The 19,186-nt window shown below is 36.0% G+C and overlaps 1 protein-coding gene and 1 non-coding gene across 5 annotated transcripts in view; one reads left to right on the plus strand and one right to left on the minus strand.

The window, feature by feature from the left end:
* Window positions 1-19,186, plus strand: part of LOC101220950 (cleavage and polyadenylation specificity factor subunit 1) — a 49,919-nt gene that overhangs the window by 1,096 nt on the left and 29,637 nt on the right. Inside the window, exons 3-11 of one of the 4 annotated variants that reach the window (XM_011650696.2) lie at window positions 277-430; window positions 682-817; window positions 7,465-7,610; window positions 11,218-11,313; window positions 11,490-11,542; window positions 12,303-12,434; window positions 12,556-12,607; window positions 12,766-12,885; window positions 17,810-17,944. In XM_011650696.2, coding sequence (XP_011648998.1) covers window positions 277-430; window positions 682-817; window positions 7,465-7,610; window positions 11,218-11,313; window positions 11,490-11,542; window positions 12,303-12,434; window positions 12,556-12,607; window positions 12,766-12,885; window positions 17,810-17,944 — 1,024 coding nt within the window. Of the gene's footprint in view, window positions 1-276; window positions 431-681; window positions 818-2,538; window positions 2,886-7,464; window positions 7,611-11,217; window positions 11,314-11,489; window positions 11,543-12,302; window positions 12,435-12,555; window positions 12,608-12,765; window positions 12,886-17,809; window positions 17,945-19,186 lie in introns of those variants that run through there. The other 3 variants (XM_031880940.1, XM_031880939.1, XM_031880941.1) reach the window with 3 other exon arrangements.
* Window positions 11,835-11,913, minus strand: LOC116402304. The gene has a single exon (XR_004214816.1). It is a non-coding gene; the product is annotated as a small nucleolar RNA Z195/SNORD33/SNORD32 family (small nucleolar RNA).

The raw sequence follows: 19,186 nt of genomic DNA on the forward strand, positions 1-19,186 counted from the left end.
TTGTCTAGTAACCTGGTTGACCAAAAATGCTTCTTGGGCTCCAATTTTATTATGACTTAAATATCAAGACAAATACTTGTTTGTTATGCATGTAATAATCCTGCCTCTCCAAATAACTTCCTAATTTTTTTCTTCCTTCCTCCACCAGATAGATATGCAAAGATACCATCTTGGAAAGAACTTGTGGAAGATGATACTCTGGTTATTTATTATTTTAGTCGTCTAAATTTTTTTGGCATTTGACAATCATTATTGAGTAGAAATTTTTGTTTGTAGCTCAATGCATTGCTTTGATGGCCCTCAATGGCTTCATTTGAAAAGAGGTCGAGAATCATTTGCAAGAGGTCCAGTAGTAAAGGTTGACCCTCAAGGCAGGTGTGGAGGAGTTCTTGTCTATGGTTTGCAAATGATAATACTTAAGGCTTCTCAGGTGCCTTTTGCCTTTCAATCTCTTTTATTTGGTTGTGCAAGACAATATAATGCATGCTTTGTTTGTACATTAAAGATACATTAAAGTTCCATAAGTTTGAAAGGTGAGATCAACCATCAATGAAAAAATTTCAACCATTCCTTCGTATAGATTAAAGATTGAAACATGTTTGTTTTCTTCGGCTCCTTGCTTTGGACTTTTTCTTGTTTTGCCTTAAATGAGAGTTTGGTTTCTCATGATTTGTTTGTTAGGCTGGTTCCGGTTTGGTTGTGGACGATGAAGCTTTTGGTAATACAGGTGCAATTTCTGCTCGAGTGGAATCGTCATACCTCATTAACCTAAGGGATTTGGATGTGAAGCATGTAAAAGATTTTGTATTTGTACACGGTGAGTGTATATTGAAAATTCCTTGGTTTTCTATCATACTGATCCTACTTTATTCTTACTCACGTCTTATTTTTTTTAAGCTATTATTATATTGTCTCGATTCTTTGTGTCCTATAGCATTTTAATTATGGCAACCATTATGAGAATTTTAATAATTTTGATGACATTGATCATTCTTCATTTGTATGCATTGTTCATAAAGTTTCTCTTTGAAAGAATATATAGTTTATTTGGGATAAATGGTGTATCAAGAGGCTCTAGAACCATCATGGGTTAGCCTAGTGGTAAAAAAGGAGACATAGTCTCAATGACTAACTAAGAGGTCATGAGTTCAATCAATGGTGGCTACCTACCTAGGAATTAATTTCCTACGAGTTTTCTTGACACCCAAATATTGTAGGGTCAGACGGATTGACCCATAAGATTAGTCGATGTGCGCTTAAGTTGATCCAGACACTCACGGATATAAAAAAACAAAGAGACCCTAGTTTTGCATTATGCTCATGACCTACCTTTTCTAATTAATAAGGGAATTTTAGAATTCCTTTTCACACCCAGAGTTGTCTCATTAAAAGGATTGGATTACAAAATTCTAAAATCTAATATCTAAACATTTTCTAAAATATAATATCTATGGGTAGAAAATGTTTAGAAAAATTCTAAAATATAATGTTTAGAAAAATTCTAAAATGTTTTAGATTTCACAGCCAGATCTAAACATTTTCTAAAATCTAAAATTTAAAAGGAGCTATGAAAAAAATAATAAAATTTAAATATAATGTTAGATACTATCTATATCTAAACTCTTATCTAAAATCCAAAAATTTAAAACTGATTTCCAACATACTAATTTTTCCCGTGCTTGATTTTCTCAAAGATCATTCTCCACATTTGAAATTTGATTAGTGATTCTAGTGACACTGATGATGTTTCTAAGGCAGTTTGGGATGGAATAAGAAAGCAACAATATTGAAAAAGGGCCCAACTATCCAATCAAACTCATTTTTCCAAGAAATTGACGTATGAGAGTTGGATGAATTAAAGAATTATCAAGAATCATTAAGAATGGATTTTTATAGCCCAAGAAGAACGTCCAAGACTGGCTGATTCAAGAAAATCATTGGATGAGTCATATACTCCCTACGAACTTGAAACATATTCAAGCAGTAGTGCTGAAGCAGAGTTTAGAGCTCTAGCTCTTGGTATTTGTGAAGGAATATGGATAAAAAGATTACTAGAAGAACTAAATGTCTCTTAAAAGATACCTATACGTGTATATTGTGTCAACAAAGCTGCTATTTCTATAGTCCCTAATCCAATTTTATATGATAAGACCTTGAAATTGATAAACATTCTATAAAGGAGAAACTTCAGAACAAGTTGCCAATGTGTTGACTAAAGGGCTACCAAAAGTATAGTTCGAGAGAATGATATCCAAGCTGGCAATGGAAGATATATTTAAATCAGCTTGAGGGGGAGTGTTGGATGTAAATAAGATTTAATTGTAAAATTATCTACGATTTTATTTTATTTTATTTTTTTCTCTTTATAATTCTTTCCTTTTTTATGTAATTAGCCTATCTCCTATATAAGAAGGCTTTTGTATCTAACAATAATGTAGGAATAAAAAATATTCTATTCCATTTAATTTGAAGGGAAAATACAGAAGAGCTTGAAGCTAACAACCAAATAACTCCAAGCTAACAACCAACAAAACCGGCTGAACAAAATGACCAACCAGGACTTACTTTTAGAGATTTTGGTTGAATGGAATAAGAGGGATTTCACAACAATCTTACAGTTTGGTCAAACTGCGTAGATTCAGCTGCCTCTTAGGCTCGACATGGTGCTCCCAATCCAATGTTTCCACAAATTACTCCATACAGGATATTTGCTTAATTGAAATGCTTTCATCTCTTCCATCTAATTATGACATTTGTCATCTAAGTTATATTTATTGTTTTTTATTTGTAGTTTCTGGAAACTTGTATCTCTTCTCATTAGAAGAATTTCCTTTATGGATATGACGAGGGTGCTATGGTTGTGTCAACCTAGTTGAAATATCTTGGTGCGCTTGTTGATCCCTTCAACCTAGATTGCTTTTAATTTTACGTTTCATTGTAATTTGAGCATCATTAGACTCTTTTTGTTTTATCAATAAAAACCTCTGTTTTTGTTTAAAAAAAAAACATCAACATAATTAAAAAGAAAGCCCAGAACCCTACATCAAATATTCATACCCATCAAACAAAACCCATGATCTAAAGGAAATGTAATATCCTCTCCACATCGTTATGATTATTTAGCAATAGAAATCTCTTTGATGTGTCTGCTTGCAAATTATAATTCGACATCTTTTCATATTCCCCTTGCTTCTTTATTAAACAAGAGCAAACAAGGGAACATGCTTGATTTAAGAACTTTTTGACTAGAAGTCTCAGACTAGAATCCCTTGAACCTCTTGTATTCCATGAGTTTTTGGTGCAAAGTTTATATTTACATTTTCATGTGCGGGGTTCTATTCTTTTGGTTAGAGTTGAGGCCTAGGAAGCATGGACACTTCATTTTAGATGAAGTGTGTCCAACATTGACACTTGCATGACATGCGTCTGACACACAAAATTGTATATCTGATTTTTTTGTTATCTTTTTAAATCTGACACTCGGGGACACGCTTGAGACACACTCTGAACGACCAACTTTCTTCTTGCTGGATGACTACTGCTCAACTCCTCCTCGGATGACGGCTGCTCATCTCCTTTCCAGATGACCATTGTTCATCATTCATGTCGGCTTTCTCTTTCTGCTGCTTTCAAACCCCACCAATATTCCTCCTTTCTCAAACTCAGACCTCCATGCCAATGACTATGGTTTCTCTTGCATTTCTGTTTTTTTTTTCTTTTATGTGTTTGTGGGTCTTAATAGGAAGGGGAAGGGCAGAATTAGGGTTAGGATTTTTTTTCTTTTAAATGTGCCACTGGGCCTCATTTACATCTGTTTTATGATGTGGCCGTGGGTTGTTTTTCTTAGATGGGATCCTCATTTTTTTCTTTCTTTTAAATGCCTTTTTCCTTTTCTTTATTAATATTTACAAAAAAGATTATTTTTAATAATTAAAATACCTTTGCAAGCAAGTTTCCAAGTAGAACTAGATTACAGGGGGAGGTTTTCTGGATAGTTGAGCAAGGTAAGTTCTCTCCCCTCTCTCCTCCCTCCTCTCTCCCCTCTCCGAGAGCCGAGTTTCTCAGCAGACCTCTTTTTTAATTCTCAAAGCACAACAGGGAGGTTGTTAGTTGCAAAATTGATCAGTCACACTATTGCATTTGGAAAGAGGAAGATGTTTGCTTTATTGAAGATGTAGAAGCTGGCAGAAGCATCTCTCTTTCTGATAGTCAACTTAGATGGACTCATTGAGTAATTGTTGACTTACTCAGAATTTTGGTGGACAACCATATTAGGAAACTCGGGGACATTGACAGAGGAAGAGTGAGAATTTTGAAGTTTCAAGCTAAGTCTAGATGGATTCTAAGTTGCGATCAATGACCATACTCAGGGGGTCTTTTCAATATTAGAGTGTGCTTAGGAAAAGATCGCAAGGTTGGAAATTGTTCTGTACGATGCTGGGAAAATTTGTCGAAAAATTGGATTACGCTAGATGGTATTCTGATAATATCTCCAAGATTCCTTCTTCGAATATGAGAGGAAAAATAAGTTACGTTGGAATGACAATCTAGTCTGTCTAATTTCTCTGCTCCAAGGTCCAAAACCAAGGAAATCGGTTAGATTCCTAGTTAAAATGGGAAGCTTCAAGTGCCCAACCATTCTCCCCTCCAAAACAGAAGCAACGGTTGATTAAGAACCATGAAGTTGTAATTTTGAAATTCTATGGATTATAAGACGCTTGGAGGCTGATTCTTAAGAGGCTGGAAGTTCTTTCCAAACGATTTTTTTTATAAATTTTCTTTATGATGAGAATGCCCTCATTAGCATTGACCAAGGATCAATATTTGACTTCATCCGTGAGGAAGGTAAATGGCAGGCCTGGGGAATTTTCACTTCAAATTCGAAAGATGGGATAACCTCAAACATAGCCGGCTGCTTGTTAAAAAAGGCTATGGAAGTTGGCTCAAGATTAAAAACCTCCCTTTGGATTACTGGTGTAGAAGTACCTTTGAGGTTACTAGGGATCACTTTGGAAGTCTCACGGATATAACCTCTGAATCTCTGAACTTAACCAACGTAAGTGAAGCCCGGATTCAAGTTAAGTAGAACTTATGTGGTTTTGTGCCGTCCACGATTGAAGTTACTGACCTTAAAGGGAGAAATATCTACCTCCATTTTGGAGGTTTTGAATTCCTAAATCCTACCGATCCCTCCAACAATATTTGGACTGCCCTACTAAAATTTAAATTAAATGGGGTTTGTGATCTTAGAGTTCCCCCTTTGGATCCGTCCCATCAAGCACTCCATTTTTGATAGAAGCCCGGATCTTCTGGAAGTATACAACTCTAAAGTTTAGGTCCCTGAATGCTTCATTAGGTCAATAAATGTAGATTCTACATCTGAGCTTTCATTTTTTCTAAATCCACCATCACTAACACAAAGGCTTCTATTCTGCAAGGCTCCCCTTGCAAAGCTGATTATTCTTTCAAGAACCAGCTTGATATTTCCTCTCCATTCAGTGTTAGTAGTGAAGAATCAGCCGGTGCTCTCAGTGCGTGTGACCTTAAATTAGACTCAGAAATTGAAGAGGTGGATCTTAATGCTCTGTTTAATGATGAAGACTTCCCTCCAAATAAAGTTCCCCTGTATCTGCCAAAGGATTTGTTGCCAATAGTTAATGATTGTGGAATTATTGGCTTAAATTAGTAGTTCAGCCCTCTCATGTTGTTAGTCCAATATTATTCCAATATAGTAAGAGAAATCAGAAAGAGAAGTTGAAAGTTTTTGGGTAGTTTTGATGTATCTTTGGAAGATCTCGTTGTGGACTGGCCTTGTTTGGGATGATCTTGGGGTGGAATGGCTTTGCTCAGGATGACCTTTGGGTGGAATGGCTTTTCTTTGTTTGAAAAAAAAAAGAAGATATGATTTAAAGTTCAGTGTTTTAATCTTGAAGGCTTTGATAGTTTTATTGGTTTGCTTGAATCAATTCCTAAAGTTGAGGTATGTGTTGAAGAAAAGTTTTGCTCATGGTTCGTATGGTAAAGTATTGCTAGCTTTTAATGGTAACTGCCAAAAAGTATTTAGTTCAGTAGGAGAGAATGTTTATGTTTCGTGCAACTCATATTTGGAAGTCTTCATTGCCAGAAACTATGGTTTGAGATTATATTGTTCATCATGAATCGTGTTATGGTAAAAAAAGGCGTTGGAATCTATTAGAGTGGCTTTACAAGAGAAATATTTTGTTGAATATTATTTAATACTTCTACACGCCTGGGGGATGTGTTTTCAACTAGAATATCAAACTTTGTATTTGAAGATTCAATGTGGGGTGTTGAGGTGTTGCAAAAGGAGGTACAACCTTTTTTGTAAAATTTCCTAAAACACTGGGGTTTCCTTTTGATAGGTGGGTAGAGAAACTTGTTAACTAGGGTGCTTCTTTCTTTCTTTTTTGTTGCTTCCAGAAATACCCTGTGGAATATTAGATTCTGGGGAAGAAGTAGAAGTTAGACTACGAGAAAATCTGGGCTGGAATGTAGCTTTTGGAGACCTGGTATGGCCAAAAGGCCATGTGTCAGTCAAACGAATGGCTTGTAGTTTCACTGTTGGGTAGTGGAAGCCAAACCATTAGAAAGCAAAATTTGTCTCAGTCGTTTAAATGCCTTCTTCTGAATTTTGGTCCTTCTTTAGTCGCTTCGGGTTTTTCTCTCATGAGGGGGACAGGTGAAGCCACTTTGTTCTGATATTTGGAAAGATTTTTTGATGCCTCTTCTGATTTTGGACTACTTTGGCATGATAGCTTTGAGATTGCCAGTTTCATCTTTTTGCTAGTCTCTAGATTGAAGATTCAAATGTTTTCCTTTTGAGAAAGTTATTTTGTTATGCTTTGTATTTAGATCTCTTCTTGGTGCTGTTTTAGCTTCAATTTCTTTTGTTGGATTTCGCTTTTTTAGCTTGTTTCTTTGCGATTGTTTGTTTTGGTCGTTTTCCCTTGTATTGGCCGAGATCATCTTGGGCAGTTTGTTTGGATGTTTTTGTCTTTTCTTATTTTGCTCTTGCATTAGTCTCATTTTCCATTATTAATGAAGAGGTTTGTCTCTGTTTAAAAAAAAAAACAAAATATTAATTATTTTTAGTACTTAATAGAAAACTAGTATTTTAAATTAATAAAAACATTATTTTTAATGACAGTATCATTAAACATATACATATATATAAAGAATGATAATAACGTCCCCAATGTGTCATGTTCTACTTCTTTAGAAATTGGGGTACCGCCTTATCGTGTTGCGTGTTGGTGTCCGTGCTTCCTAGGTTGAGGCTGATGATTTTGATACATTTTCACATTATAACTTTTCACTTGTTTAGTGATTTTTTAAATTTTATTTTATTTTTAAAATATAGCTCCGGTTTTCATTTAAAGATTAAATCTTGAATGGTTTTTTTTCTTGTTTGATGTTTTTGACGGAAGATTTCTCCCCTTTTAGGTTATATTGAACCTGTGATGGTGATCCTTCATGAACAGGAACTTACCTGGGCTGGTCGTGTTTCTTGGAAGCATCACACGTGTATGGTTTCTGCACTAAGTATTAGCACAACATTGAAGCAACATCCTCTAATATGGTCTGCCAGTGTAAGTATAAAGTTGGATAAGTCTTACTAGGACTCTCAAAAAGTTCACCAACTTAAACTGTACAGATATATTTTTTTTATCAAATAATATATTGCATTTAAATCTTTTCCTTAACCAGTATATTTGTTGAGTTGGCCCTTAGTTTTATTGAGTGTTGAAATTACAAATACAGCATTATTTTTGGGGTCAAATTATAGCTTAAATCACATAAGAAATCTAAACAAAATACATGGGAAGAAATAAAAGAAGTGTACATGGGCTAAAAAAGTCCAGTAATCAAAATATAATGAAGTCATAATGAAACTGAAAACAGGGACTAAAAACACAAGCCCTGCACAAACTGAGAATAAAAGATCCACCGAAGGTAGGACATAGCATCAACGTGGAGGGAATATGAAGCCTGCCAATTCACTATGATTTCTTGCAAGGAGTAATCTTGAAAGGCTTTGGATAAGGAACACCAGAATGTAGCATTCAGACGGGCAAATTCATAGCGATCCATCCAACATGAAGTCTTGTTGTGGAAAGCCCTCTTATTTCTTTAAAACCATAATTCCACTAACCTAGTTGAGATGCTTGGGTGCGTGCGTGTGCGTGTGCTGATCCTCCCTCCTTTTGCTCTATGTATACCCTTATATACATTGAGCTTTCTCTCTATTTTGAATATTAATATTAGTGAGACTCGTATCCTTTTCAAAATCATAACTCCATTAACAAGGCCTTGACTGCCCTACACCACACTGACCACAGCAAGTAAGCTTTCTTCTACAGGGCTGGACCAACAAGTATTTGGAGCACATTATTCTTAGTCATTATCGAAAACCCAACAGAGATTAAAGGTATGGAAGAGCCGGCTCCAACAATTAACTGCATAAACACATTCGAATAATAGGTGATGGAGATCCTCCTGGCTTCTAAGAAAAAGAGGAGATATATGAAGTGAAATATAGTGAGTGGGAAGCTTTCTTTGCATGACTGATGCAAATTCAAGCTGCCAAACAGCATGATCCATGTAGAAATATTCACTCTCCTTGGACTTTTTGATTTCCATAAACTTATTTGCAATGAATTATCAATAAATGAAGCCAAGGAGAGGTGATTGACCAAAGATTTAACAGAGAACGAATCACTTGGCTTGAGAGACCATGATCTTTTGTCTGTAGTAAGCCTTGTTCCTTCCTCAGGGGTAAGCCTTGTTCCTCCTTCCTTTCCCCACCTCCCCACTTAGTAAACTTGATCATCGACTCATAACTGCTCTAGCTTCGACCACAACGTTCGCCCAACTTTCATCTCGACAAGTCTAAGAAATGGAAGTGAATAGTTGTAGAGTTAATGAAGTTCATTTCTGCATGGAAGCCAGCAAGCATCTTGTTCTCTCTAATTCACAACTAATTTGGTTTGTGGAAAATGTCTCATATTTGACTATGACTTCTTTATCAAGTTATTTTGTAAGGAATGGAAGAGGCGATTCTGGTTAAACATAATTGTCCAAGATCAATACCTCATTGGGTTGGCTATGCGTAGTTTGGCCTTCCTCAGGGCGTAGATTCTTTATTCACGTTCCAACGGGGGCTTCAACCAAGGAGTGGCAAATTTTTGCTGATATGCTTTGGGAGTTTTAAATTTGAAGGATGATTATGTTTCACTTCCTATCCTAAGAAGAGAGCTGACATTTTATGAACTTTCAAAGAAAGGATTCAACCTTGTCAATATTGTGAGTAAAGTGAGGCATGCAAGCTACACTGTTCTACCTTAAGAAAAACAGAGCTTGATCGTTCAAGAGGATTTCAGCCGGAAATCAACCCCTGTTTTAAGACTGTTTTAAGACCCGCTAAACAAAGTAAGTTGGAGTATTGGATTCAAAAGAATTTTGAAGTATTTGAAGAAATTTTTATCTATCTTTGGATTGTATCAAGGCGTGTTGAATTTGATAAATGGTCTGCGATTTCCAACATGTTAAAGCTCTACATGTGGTACTTAGGGAAACTTGTGGAGGAATATTTCAAGAGAGATCCTTTCTTTTATTCATTTGGTCCGTTGTGTGGTGAGGGAGAGGAGAGATACATATTTTTAGAAATATCATTGGGTAGGAAGAGTCCTATTTGTTCATTGTTTCTTCGTCTCATTGATTTGAGAAGAATAATAACTTCTTATTTCACTCATCAGGTGAGATGACCTTTTAAAGCTACAAATTTGGCAACCTAGGGTTAGTAACAAACTAGGAGAAAAATCTATAAAATAATAAGTTACATAAAAAAACCTTGATACATAAATTAAATATCTACCTAAAAGACCTTGATACATAAAGACACACTTCAATCATATCTACAATAGTAATGAATAAATAAATACACAATTCTTTACATTTGGACGATTTGTTTGCTCATAAAAATCATTTTTTTATGACTTTCTTGTGTGGTTTGGGAGCTCTTGTTCAATCTTTTGAGTTTTATGGGCTCTTTCCCACAGGGAAATGACAGAAAGTGGTCTCTATTCTTTCTTTACTTGATGGTCATCCCTTTAGGTGTGGGAGAAGAGATGTGAGGATATGGAGCCTTGATCCTTTGGAGGGGTTCCTCCTCGTGTAATTTGGTTGATCTTTCTCCCATAGGTTTATTGATTTTTTTGGTGTTATAGAGTTTTAAAATTCCTTGGAAAGTGAGGTTCTTTACTTGCCAAGTTTTATACGGCCGTGCTAACAAGATGGATTGGCTTAAGAGGAAGTTTCCCTCGCTGCTACTTTTTGTTGTATTCTTTGTTGAGAGATGGAGAAACATGGATTGTATTATTTGGCATTGTGAGTTTTTTAGTGGAGTTTAGAATTATTTCTATTCGACGTTTGGGATCATGGTTACTCATAACAGAGATGTTTGTGTGATGATTGCGGGCTTTCTTCTTAACCTGCTTTGTGGTGAGAAGGGTCGTTTTTTCTACAGCTTGCAGGAGTGAACCATTGTTTTGGGTTTTGTTGGGCAAGTGGAGCGCGAACCTAGGGAGGTTTAGTCCCTCATTTGTTTTCATGTTTCGTTTTGAAGACTTTTTGTAACTATGCTATAGGTGTTATTTTGCATGGTTGGAGTACCGCTCTATAGAGAGTGCTCCCTTCTTTTGTGGGTCGGTTTTTTGTATGCCCTTGTATTCTTTAATTTTTTACAATAAAAGTATTATTTTCATAAAAAAATGTAATAATGATATTATTATTTAAATTGAGTGCTGTATGTGTGCTGCACTGTATCAGGGGAAAATCCTCTGGCCTTCCTTTGATCTTTGACATATTGCTATGGTCTATCACTTCTCGACACAATTGTCCATCTGTTCCCTTCATTTTTTGAGTTACCACTGATTTCTTTGTCTAATTGAAGTGATCTAAAACATGGTTAATCATATGGCCTTAATTTAAAATAAGTGGAAATGGTGGTAGTTGTGCAAAAAGTTTCGAAATGATTAATGTTTGATCAAGATGGTCAATGTTCAATTGCTATGGTTTTGGTGAGGTGAGGTGGTTTTAATTACTTATACGTTACTATTAATCTTTCTTTTCTTAGAACTCTTGCAGTCGACACTAATTTTCCTTCAATTGCTTTTTCCTTTTTCCTCTGTGATGTAGAACCTACCTCATGATGCTTACAAGCTGCTTGCGGTGCCATCGCCAATTGGTGGTGTACTTGTCATCAGTGCAAATAGTATACATTATAACAGTCAGGTAACTCATGTACTTTTTAGTGAACAAAGTATTTGTCTTCTTCCCAAAAAGAAGAGCTGAAGTAATTTTTTGTGTGTGGCCTTGTCGTATATGGGTTTCTCCAGTTTATATTTTGATTACTTACTCTGGAGTTTTGTCATATTGTGTCAATCTAACATGCTGGCTCTCTATTTCAGTCAGCTTCATGCATGTTGGCTTTGAATAATTATGCTGTTTCTGCCGATAGCAGGTTGCATTTCTCTCTCATTTCCATTTTCTTTGTTTATTTATCTGCTTTTTTCATTTATTTTTTCGTGAACATTTGCAACCTCTTCTTCTCCTTGAAATTGGAAAGCATTTATCAGTTTTTAGTTGGTATTCATGCTGGGATATCTGACATCATGTAAATCATTCTTTTTTGTTTGAATAATATGTTGCATGCCTATATAAGATAATAACTAGAATGCAAATCAATTTTGGCATTCAGTTCATTAACGCTGGATAATGTACTCATTGAACTGAACATTTTTTTTGATATACACCTAAGGTCAGATGGTAGTGCATGAAAATATTCATCATTCAAATGCAGAAATGATGGGGGTTATAATCATCACACCTACTCTTGGAACTGAATATTGTTCTGTTTTCTTGAATGTTTGAGATATTTAGGGTTGATGAGTTTTTTTCTATATCAGTCATGGTCTTTGCAAATTCATATCCCAAGGTGGATTTCATTTCCTCCATTTGATTTTTTAAGTTACGAATGACATTCACATTCCTTTATGGAGGATTGTGGTATGCAGTACCCTCCGTTTGGTTTCTTTCACCTGTTTATCTCATGGACGTTGTCTTCTTGTTCTTTCATGGTTCCTTTCTTCTTGGAGTGGTGTGCAATATAATACCTTTTTGTGGGGCATTTCATCTTTTTTGTTTTTTGTTTATTTTTGGTCTAGCCTTTTCATCCCTTGGTTTTTGCTTTGTCACAAACTTATGGTTTCATCATAATTCAGTCAAGATATGCCTAGATCAAATTTTAATGTGGAATTGGACGCTGCCAATGCTACATGGTTGGTAAATGATGTGGCCTTGCTGTCAACCAAGACTGGGGAGCTATTATTGCTGGCACTTGTCTATGATGGACGGTGAGCACTTCCATTTTTCATGATGCCCATATATTTCCGATTTCATAGCATCACCATCATAATTGTCAGCTTCTCTCATGCTAACATTTTGAGGACGGAATAATAATCTGTTGATTTGCAGGGTTGTGCAGAGACTTGACCTTTCGAAGTCTAAAGCTTCAGTACTCACATCGGTTAGTTTGATGCTACTTTATCCTACCATTTTAGTTTCTAGTTTGATTAATAAACGAGGTTTATGTATGAGTATATAAGTTCTCTTTTATTATCGATAGGGAGCTTGACAGAATATTGAAACTGATCTTTATGTATATCTTGTTGGAATGATACGTAGGGCATTGCATCAATTGGAAATTCATTATTTTTTCTGGGCAGTCGATTGGGAGATAGTTTACTTGTGCAGTTTAGTTGTGGAGTGGGATCCTCAGGATTGGCATCCAATTTAAAGGACGAGGTGTGTTGGGATCCATAAACTTACTTTTGTTGCTTACCTTGCACACTTCTAGTTAATGTTGTTCTCTTGTATTTTGTGAAAGTGTTAGATATCGTTAGAATTAGTGGGCTTAAGCCCAAGGGTAGATTTGCCCTAATATTCTTTCATTTTTTATAATAAGCTCTTGTTGTTTATTTATTTTCCTCTATTGTATCTTTTGTGATGATTAGAAAATAATAAGAAAACAATACTGTGGTTTTTCTCTCTGAACTAGGGTTTCCACATAATCTTGTGTGTTAGCTTTTGTCATTATTTTCTATATGGTATCAGAGCGGAATAATGGAAAAACCTTAGATGACACAACTCTTGATGGAACCCATGCAAAGGAAACCACTGTTGACAAAACCACAGTCATTGAAGCCACCGTTGCTGTCGCTGTGGATGCAAGGATAGCCGCTGCCATGGAGGACCTCTTCCGCTAGCTTTAGACAGCTCAAGCGAACCCCTACCTTTAGCTGCACAAGCAGTTGAATGAAACCCTCAAGTTGCAACCTTTTGAAGTCCATGTGCCACCAGATCTGCAACCGAAGATCCCCCACGCGCTGACATGAGCCTTCTTCTGCGTCGATGTAGCACTCGAAGGTTCCTCATGAGCCTTTTCCTGCAGTTGCACACGTTGACAAGTGAAGTTTACCTTCAGTCGCAACACCCTATTGTCTATGCGTCGCTGTAGCCCATAACCTTGTCATATCTGCAACCGAACCATTATCTTCCTCACCAGCGTATACCGGACAACTATCGAGGTGTTGGTGATTTTCATACCCAGTCAAGATTTGGAGTGGAAGAGCATCCCTTTATCACATAACTCCATTAGTAAAGTCCACACATTCTCCCTCCTCGTAGTCTGCCTTTAGAATTACAACATTTGGATGGCTTGACAATCTAGACGTTATTTCAATCTCAAGCTTAACACTGTGCACATCATCGACGGTCATCAATCTATCCTGGACCTGCAAGCCAACATCTCACTAGCCATCCTATCAGAACATGATCAAATGACACCGAATTGTCCACAACCTAATTGTTTCCCCAAAATGTACCTATTTTTTAGATTTAAAACTTTATAGTTTATAAAATGGTTTCCCTAAGACTTGAAACTTTGAAACAGGTCAGGTGCTGCAAACCATTTAACTGGATCCTCTGAATATTTTATATCATATCTCCTATGTGTTGGCAATGAAAGAATTAGGATTGCAAATGGGTCCTTTGCTCCTACTGCTGACAAGGGTCATATTTCCCCTTTTGATAGTCTCATTTTACCGAATGTGTTACATGTGCCTAAGATATCTTACAATTTACTATCTATCAGTAAGATATCCAGGGATTTACTTTGTCAAGCTGTCTTCTCACATGATACTGTTTCTTTTTAGGACTTGAGCTCGGGGAAGATAATTGTCTCTACCCGACCTAGTACGTGACCCTATCTCCTTGGTGATGATGCTTCCTCAAGGGATTGTTGTAGGACTAGTTTGCTGTCATCTTATTTTTTACTTCTGAAAAAGATTGTATGTTGTGCACTTTCGTCTTGGTCACCCAAACGTTTAATATATGAAATATCTATTTCCTCACATATTTTGTAAAGTAGATATCTCCTCTGTCTTGTGATGTGTGTATTCGTGCAAAACAACACGGAGTTTTGTTTCCGTCTCAAACCTACAAACCTACCCAGTCATTTACCCACATTCATAGTTATGTTTTGAGGGCCCTCACTTGTCACTACCGCTCTAGAGAAATGTTTGTTTGTAACCTTTATTAATGATCATACCCATCTCATTTGGGTCTTTCTCCTCATTGATAAATCCCATTCCTTTCGTACCAATATCCCCTAATGAGCCTCTTGAACTCATTATTCATGACACCGTTTTACCCACCAACCAAGTCCCCTAGATAACTTACTACACACAGAATCTTCAAAAGGAAATGGTGCCCCCTACTCTTCCGTCAGCTTTGGTTCATGAATCTAAACCAACACAAGCTAAAGGGACTATTGAACTTAACAATAATAACTTGTGTGTTGAGAACGATATTGTTGATGTGGTTGAGGTTGACATAACTAATATGACAATCCTAGGAGAGAATAGGATTGCTAGAAGGGATGAAACTCTAACAGACACTCAGGTGTGTGAGACTAGCCCAGATGACTCATATAAGCTGGAGAGCTATGATCCCTCTCTTGACATGCCATTGCCTTGAGAAAAGGTACTAGGTCTTGTACAAAACAATCTATGTGTAACTACATACTTACAATAATCTATCGCCTAAGTTTATGACGCTTACTGCAAGTCTCGACACTGCAACAATACCAAAGAACATACATGAAGCTATAGAAAGTCCTAAGTGGAAGATTGCTGTCATGGAAGAAATGGGAGCACTTGAGAAGAATAAGACATGAAATCTTTGCACTCTTCCTAAAGAGCATAAGACAGTGAGATGCATATGGGTGTTCACTTTGAAGTACAAATCAGATGGGATCTTAAACACAGAAGGTAGGCTTGTTGCAAAAGGGTTCACTCAGACTTATGGGGTTGATTAATCATTGACCTTTTCCCTGTGCCAAAGAGTCAGGGTTCTTTTATCTGTTGCAGTCAATAAAGAGTGGCTTCGCTACCAACCTGATGTAAAAACTGCTTTCCTTTATGGTGATTTGGAAGAAGTGTAAATGAGTCCTCCAAGCTTTGAAGTTTAGTTTGACCACCAAGTTTGTAAGCTTCAAAAATCTCTTTATGGTTTGAAACAATCTCCTAGGGCATGGTTTGATAGATTTACTACCTTTGTGAAATCTCGAGGCTTTTCTCAGGTGATCATACTGTTTACAAAAAGGTCTGAATTTGGGAAAATTGTTGTGTTGATTGTGCATGTGGTGATATTGTCTTGTTAGGAGACAATATTGTTGAGATTACCAGGTTGAAAAAGAAAATGGGTGACGAGTTTGAAATCAAAGACCTAAAGAATTTGAAATACTTCCTTGGGATGGAGGTGACACGATTGAGGGATCTCCGTTTCACAAAGAAAGTATACTCTTGACTTGTTAATGGAAACATGATTGGATGCAGACCTGTCGATACCCGTATGGAATTCAATGCAAAACTGGGAAATCTTCTATGTAGTTAGCACTGTTTGTCAGTTTATGCAAGCACCTATGAAGAATACACAGAAGTTGTGAATCACATTCTGAGATACTTGAAAACTACTTCAAGTAAAGATCTGGTGTTTCGAAAAACTGACAGAAAATGTATTGAGGTTTATATCGACTCTGATTGTGCAAGATCAATTACTGACAGAAAGTCCACTTCAAGTTACTGTAGCTTTGTGTGGGGTAATCTTGTTACTTGGAGGAGTAAGAAGCAGGGTGTTGTCGCTAGGAGTAGTGCTGAAGTCGAATACAGGGCTATGAGTTTGGAAATTTGTGAAAAGATCTAGATGCAAAGTGTTTTGTTTGATCTTAAGCTGGACTGAGTTATCTATGAAGCTCTTCTGTGACAATAAAGCTGCTATAATCATAGCCAATAACTCAGTTCTACATGACAGAAACATGTAGAGATAGACAAACATTTTATAAAGGAGAAACTTGACAGTGACTCTATTTGTATCCTGTACATTCCTTCTAGTCAACAAATTGTTGACATCCTCACCAAAGGGTTACTCGGGCAGAGCTTTGATTGTTGTGTTAGCAAGTTGGGCCTAATTGACATCTACGCTCCAACTTGAGGGGGAGGTTGAAAATTAGAGGCTAATGGAGTTTTTATAGCATCAAGGGTATTTGTGTAATTTATTGTACCCTAGTTTTATTTCCTTATTTGTCGGGGCTTATTATTGCTTATAGATATATTCTCCCTTATTGTACTCTTTTGATTATTGAAAATAATAAGTGCTGCTTCTATCGTGGTTTTTTCTCCCTATACTAAGGTATTCCACGTATATCTTGTCTTCTTATTTTCAATACTAGTATTTAAAATAATTAATAAAAGCATAATTTTTAATAACAGTATTGTTTTTATAAAAATACTATATATCTATGTATCTACATATATTCATATATATGTATAATTTTAAAAAATAACGTGTCCCGAACGTGACGTGTCCTACTTTTCTGAAAATTGGGCGTATGGTCATGTCTTGTGTCACGTGTCGGTGTTCGTGTTCGTGCTTCCTAGATGAGGGTGCCATGGGGTGTCAACCTAGTTGATGTTCTGATGCAGCTACTGATCTTTAAGTTATTTGCTCATTGTATAAATGTATTTTGAGCTTTCTTTTCATTATTAATTAATAAAGGAGACTTGGAAATTTTCTCGTTTAGACGATTTCCAATAACTCTTCAACCTAAGCTTGTTGGTCAATTTGTGATTTAACGATTCTTACTCTCTTGTTTCCAACTCACTTACTTCTATGGCATTTAACTTTATGCACCAACATTACTACTTTTATTATTTTTAATAATGAAGGTTCTGTTTATTTGCTGTTAGCATGTGCTTTTTAATCGAAGAAGATTCCTTCTATTATAAATAAATATCAGCATATGACCGTTCATTGAGAAGAAGGAAGTTCATTTATTAATAAAGCATGGAGTTGAATAAGTTCATTTGTTACATATAAAATTTATATTCCATGAACTTATATTCTGATTGGTAATTTGTGGACTGTCGAAGCTGGTTAAGGAAAATTTTCCATTAGGATGATATTTTCATTCCCTCCAACGGTTTAAAGTCTTACCTGGATAAGTTGAATTGATGGGAGATAATGAAGTTTTATTTGATTTTCCTTTGATTGTGAACAAAGAAATTTATTTACTGATAAATTTTGGAGTCAGTTTGTTATAATAATTTGAAAATTTCTTTTCATGAACATCTCAAGTGCCATGCATATTAATAATTTGTACACTTTATAGGGTGGAGATATTGAAGTTGATGCACATACAGCCAAGCGAATGCGTAGGTCATCTTCTGATGCTCTACAAGATATGGTTGGAGGAGATGAGCTATCCTTGTATGGTTCGGCTGCAAATAATACAGAGTCTGCTCAGGTTTTATAGAATTAACTATGTGAACAATATTCAATCTTTCTTAACCCTTTTCACTTATTTCATTTACCTTTTACTTCTATGCATTAATCTCTTTCCATCATTTCAATAAAAAGCTCTATTCTCTCTCTTTTTGTCTACAAAATCTTTTACCTATATGGATAAATCAGAAAAGCAACGACAGTACTTTACTCATTAGAGAGAATACAGAGGCGCTTAGAAATTCTGAAAGAAGTCCAAGAGTTGGTATTGGTTTCGACGTGCAAATCCTTTTCAAAACGTGTCCTTTAATAATCATACAATGGAAGGCAAAAGCCCAAAAGAAGGTGTCCAAAATGTGTCCATTAAAGGGTGTCCAAAATGTGTCCATTAAAGGGTATCCATAATGGTTTCATATTAATCAGTCAAAGTACTATGAAAGGCAAAAGGAGGTGTTCAATTGACAATTACATCACCTTTGATTGTTGCTTGTGATTGTTTTAGGTGTCGTCTTAGTTGAGTTGTCTGCATCTGCTTGTTTCAGTTTCAGTTTGGGCTATATTTTTTTCCCTGTCCTTTTTGCTCTTAGTATAATTTTTTTGCACTTCAAGCATTAGTCTCATTTATTTTTTGAAAAATGAGACAAGCCTCTTCATTAATAATATGAATAGACAATATTGTGTTGGGTACAATGAAGATACAAAATCTAAGCCATAAGGGTAAGTAAGTGCACCCAGACATCTCAACTAGGTTTACACCCCATAGCACTTTTTTCACTTCCGAACTTAGATTGAAGTACAAAAGAACAAGGACAACTAGGAGTGGAAAAATACAACATTTAAAGAAGACTATAAGAAGCATAATATTATCTAATCAAAGATGAACTCGTGCCAGTTAAGGCTAATGTTTTGGATGGAGTAGGCTTCAAAAGCTTTAGCTAAGGAGCACCAAGAGGATGCGTTGATTTTAGCACATTCCAATCTAATCATCCAATTGGAGGACTTGTTTTGAAAAATTCTTGGATTTCATTCAAACCAAATTTCTGAAAGAAGGGCCAATCTTGATTTTTTTGTTATAATTCCGGCCGATTAGTAGCTGCTTTACATTTTTCTTGAATCCAGAGTGAAAAGTCCAACTGATGTTGAAACATCCTAAGAGGTCAAGCCAACAATTCTCTGCGAAGGAACACTTAAAAGACAGATGCTGTAAATCTTCAGAATCCTGCAAACACATAGGACAAACATTTGGAGATAAGCTATGAGAGGT

This window comes from Cucumis sativus, chromosome 2, assembly GCF_000004075.3.
Source record: "Cucumis sativus cultivar 9930 chromosome 2, Cucumber_9930_V3, whole genome shotgun sequence".
Taxonomy (NCBI): domain Eukaryota; kingdom Viridiplantae; phylum Streptophyta; class Magnoliopsida; order Cucurbitales; family Cucurbitaceae; genus Cucumis; species Cucumis sativus.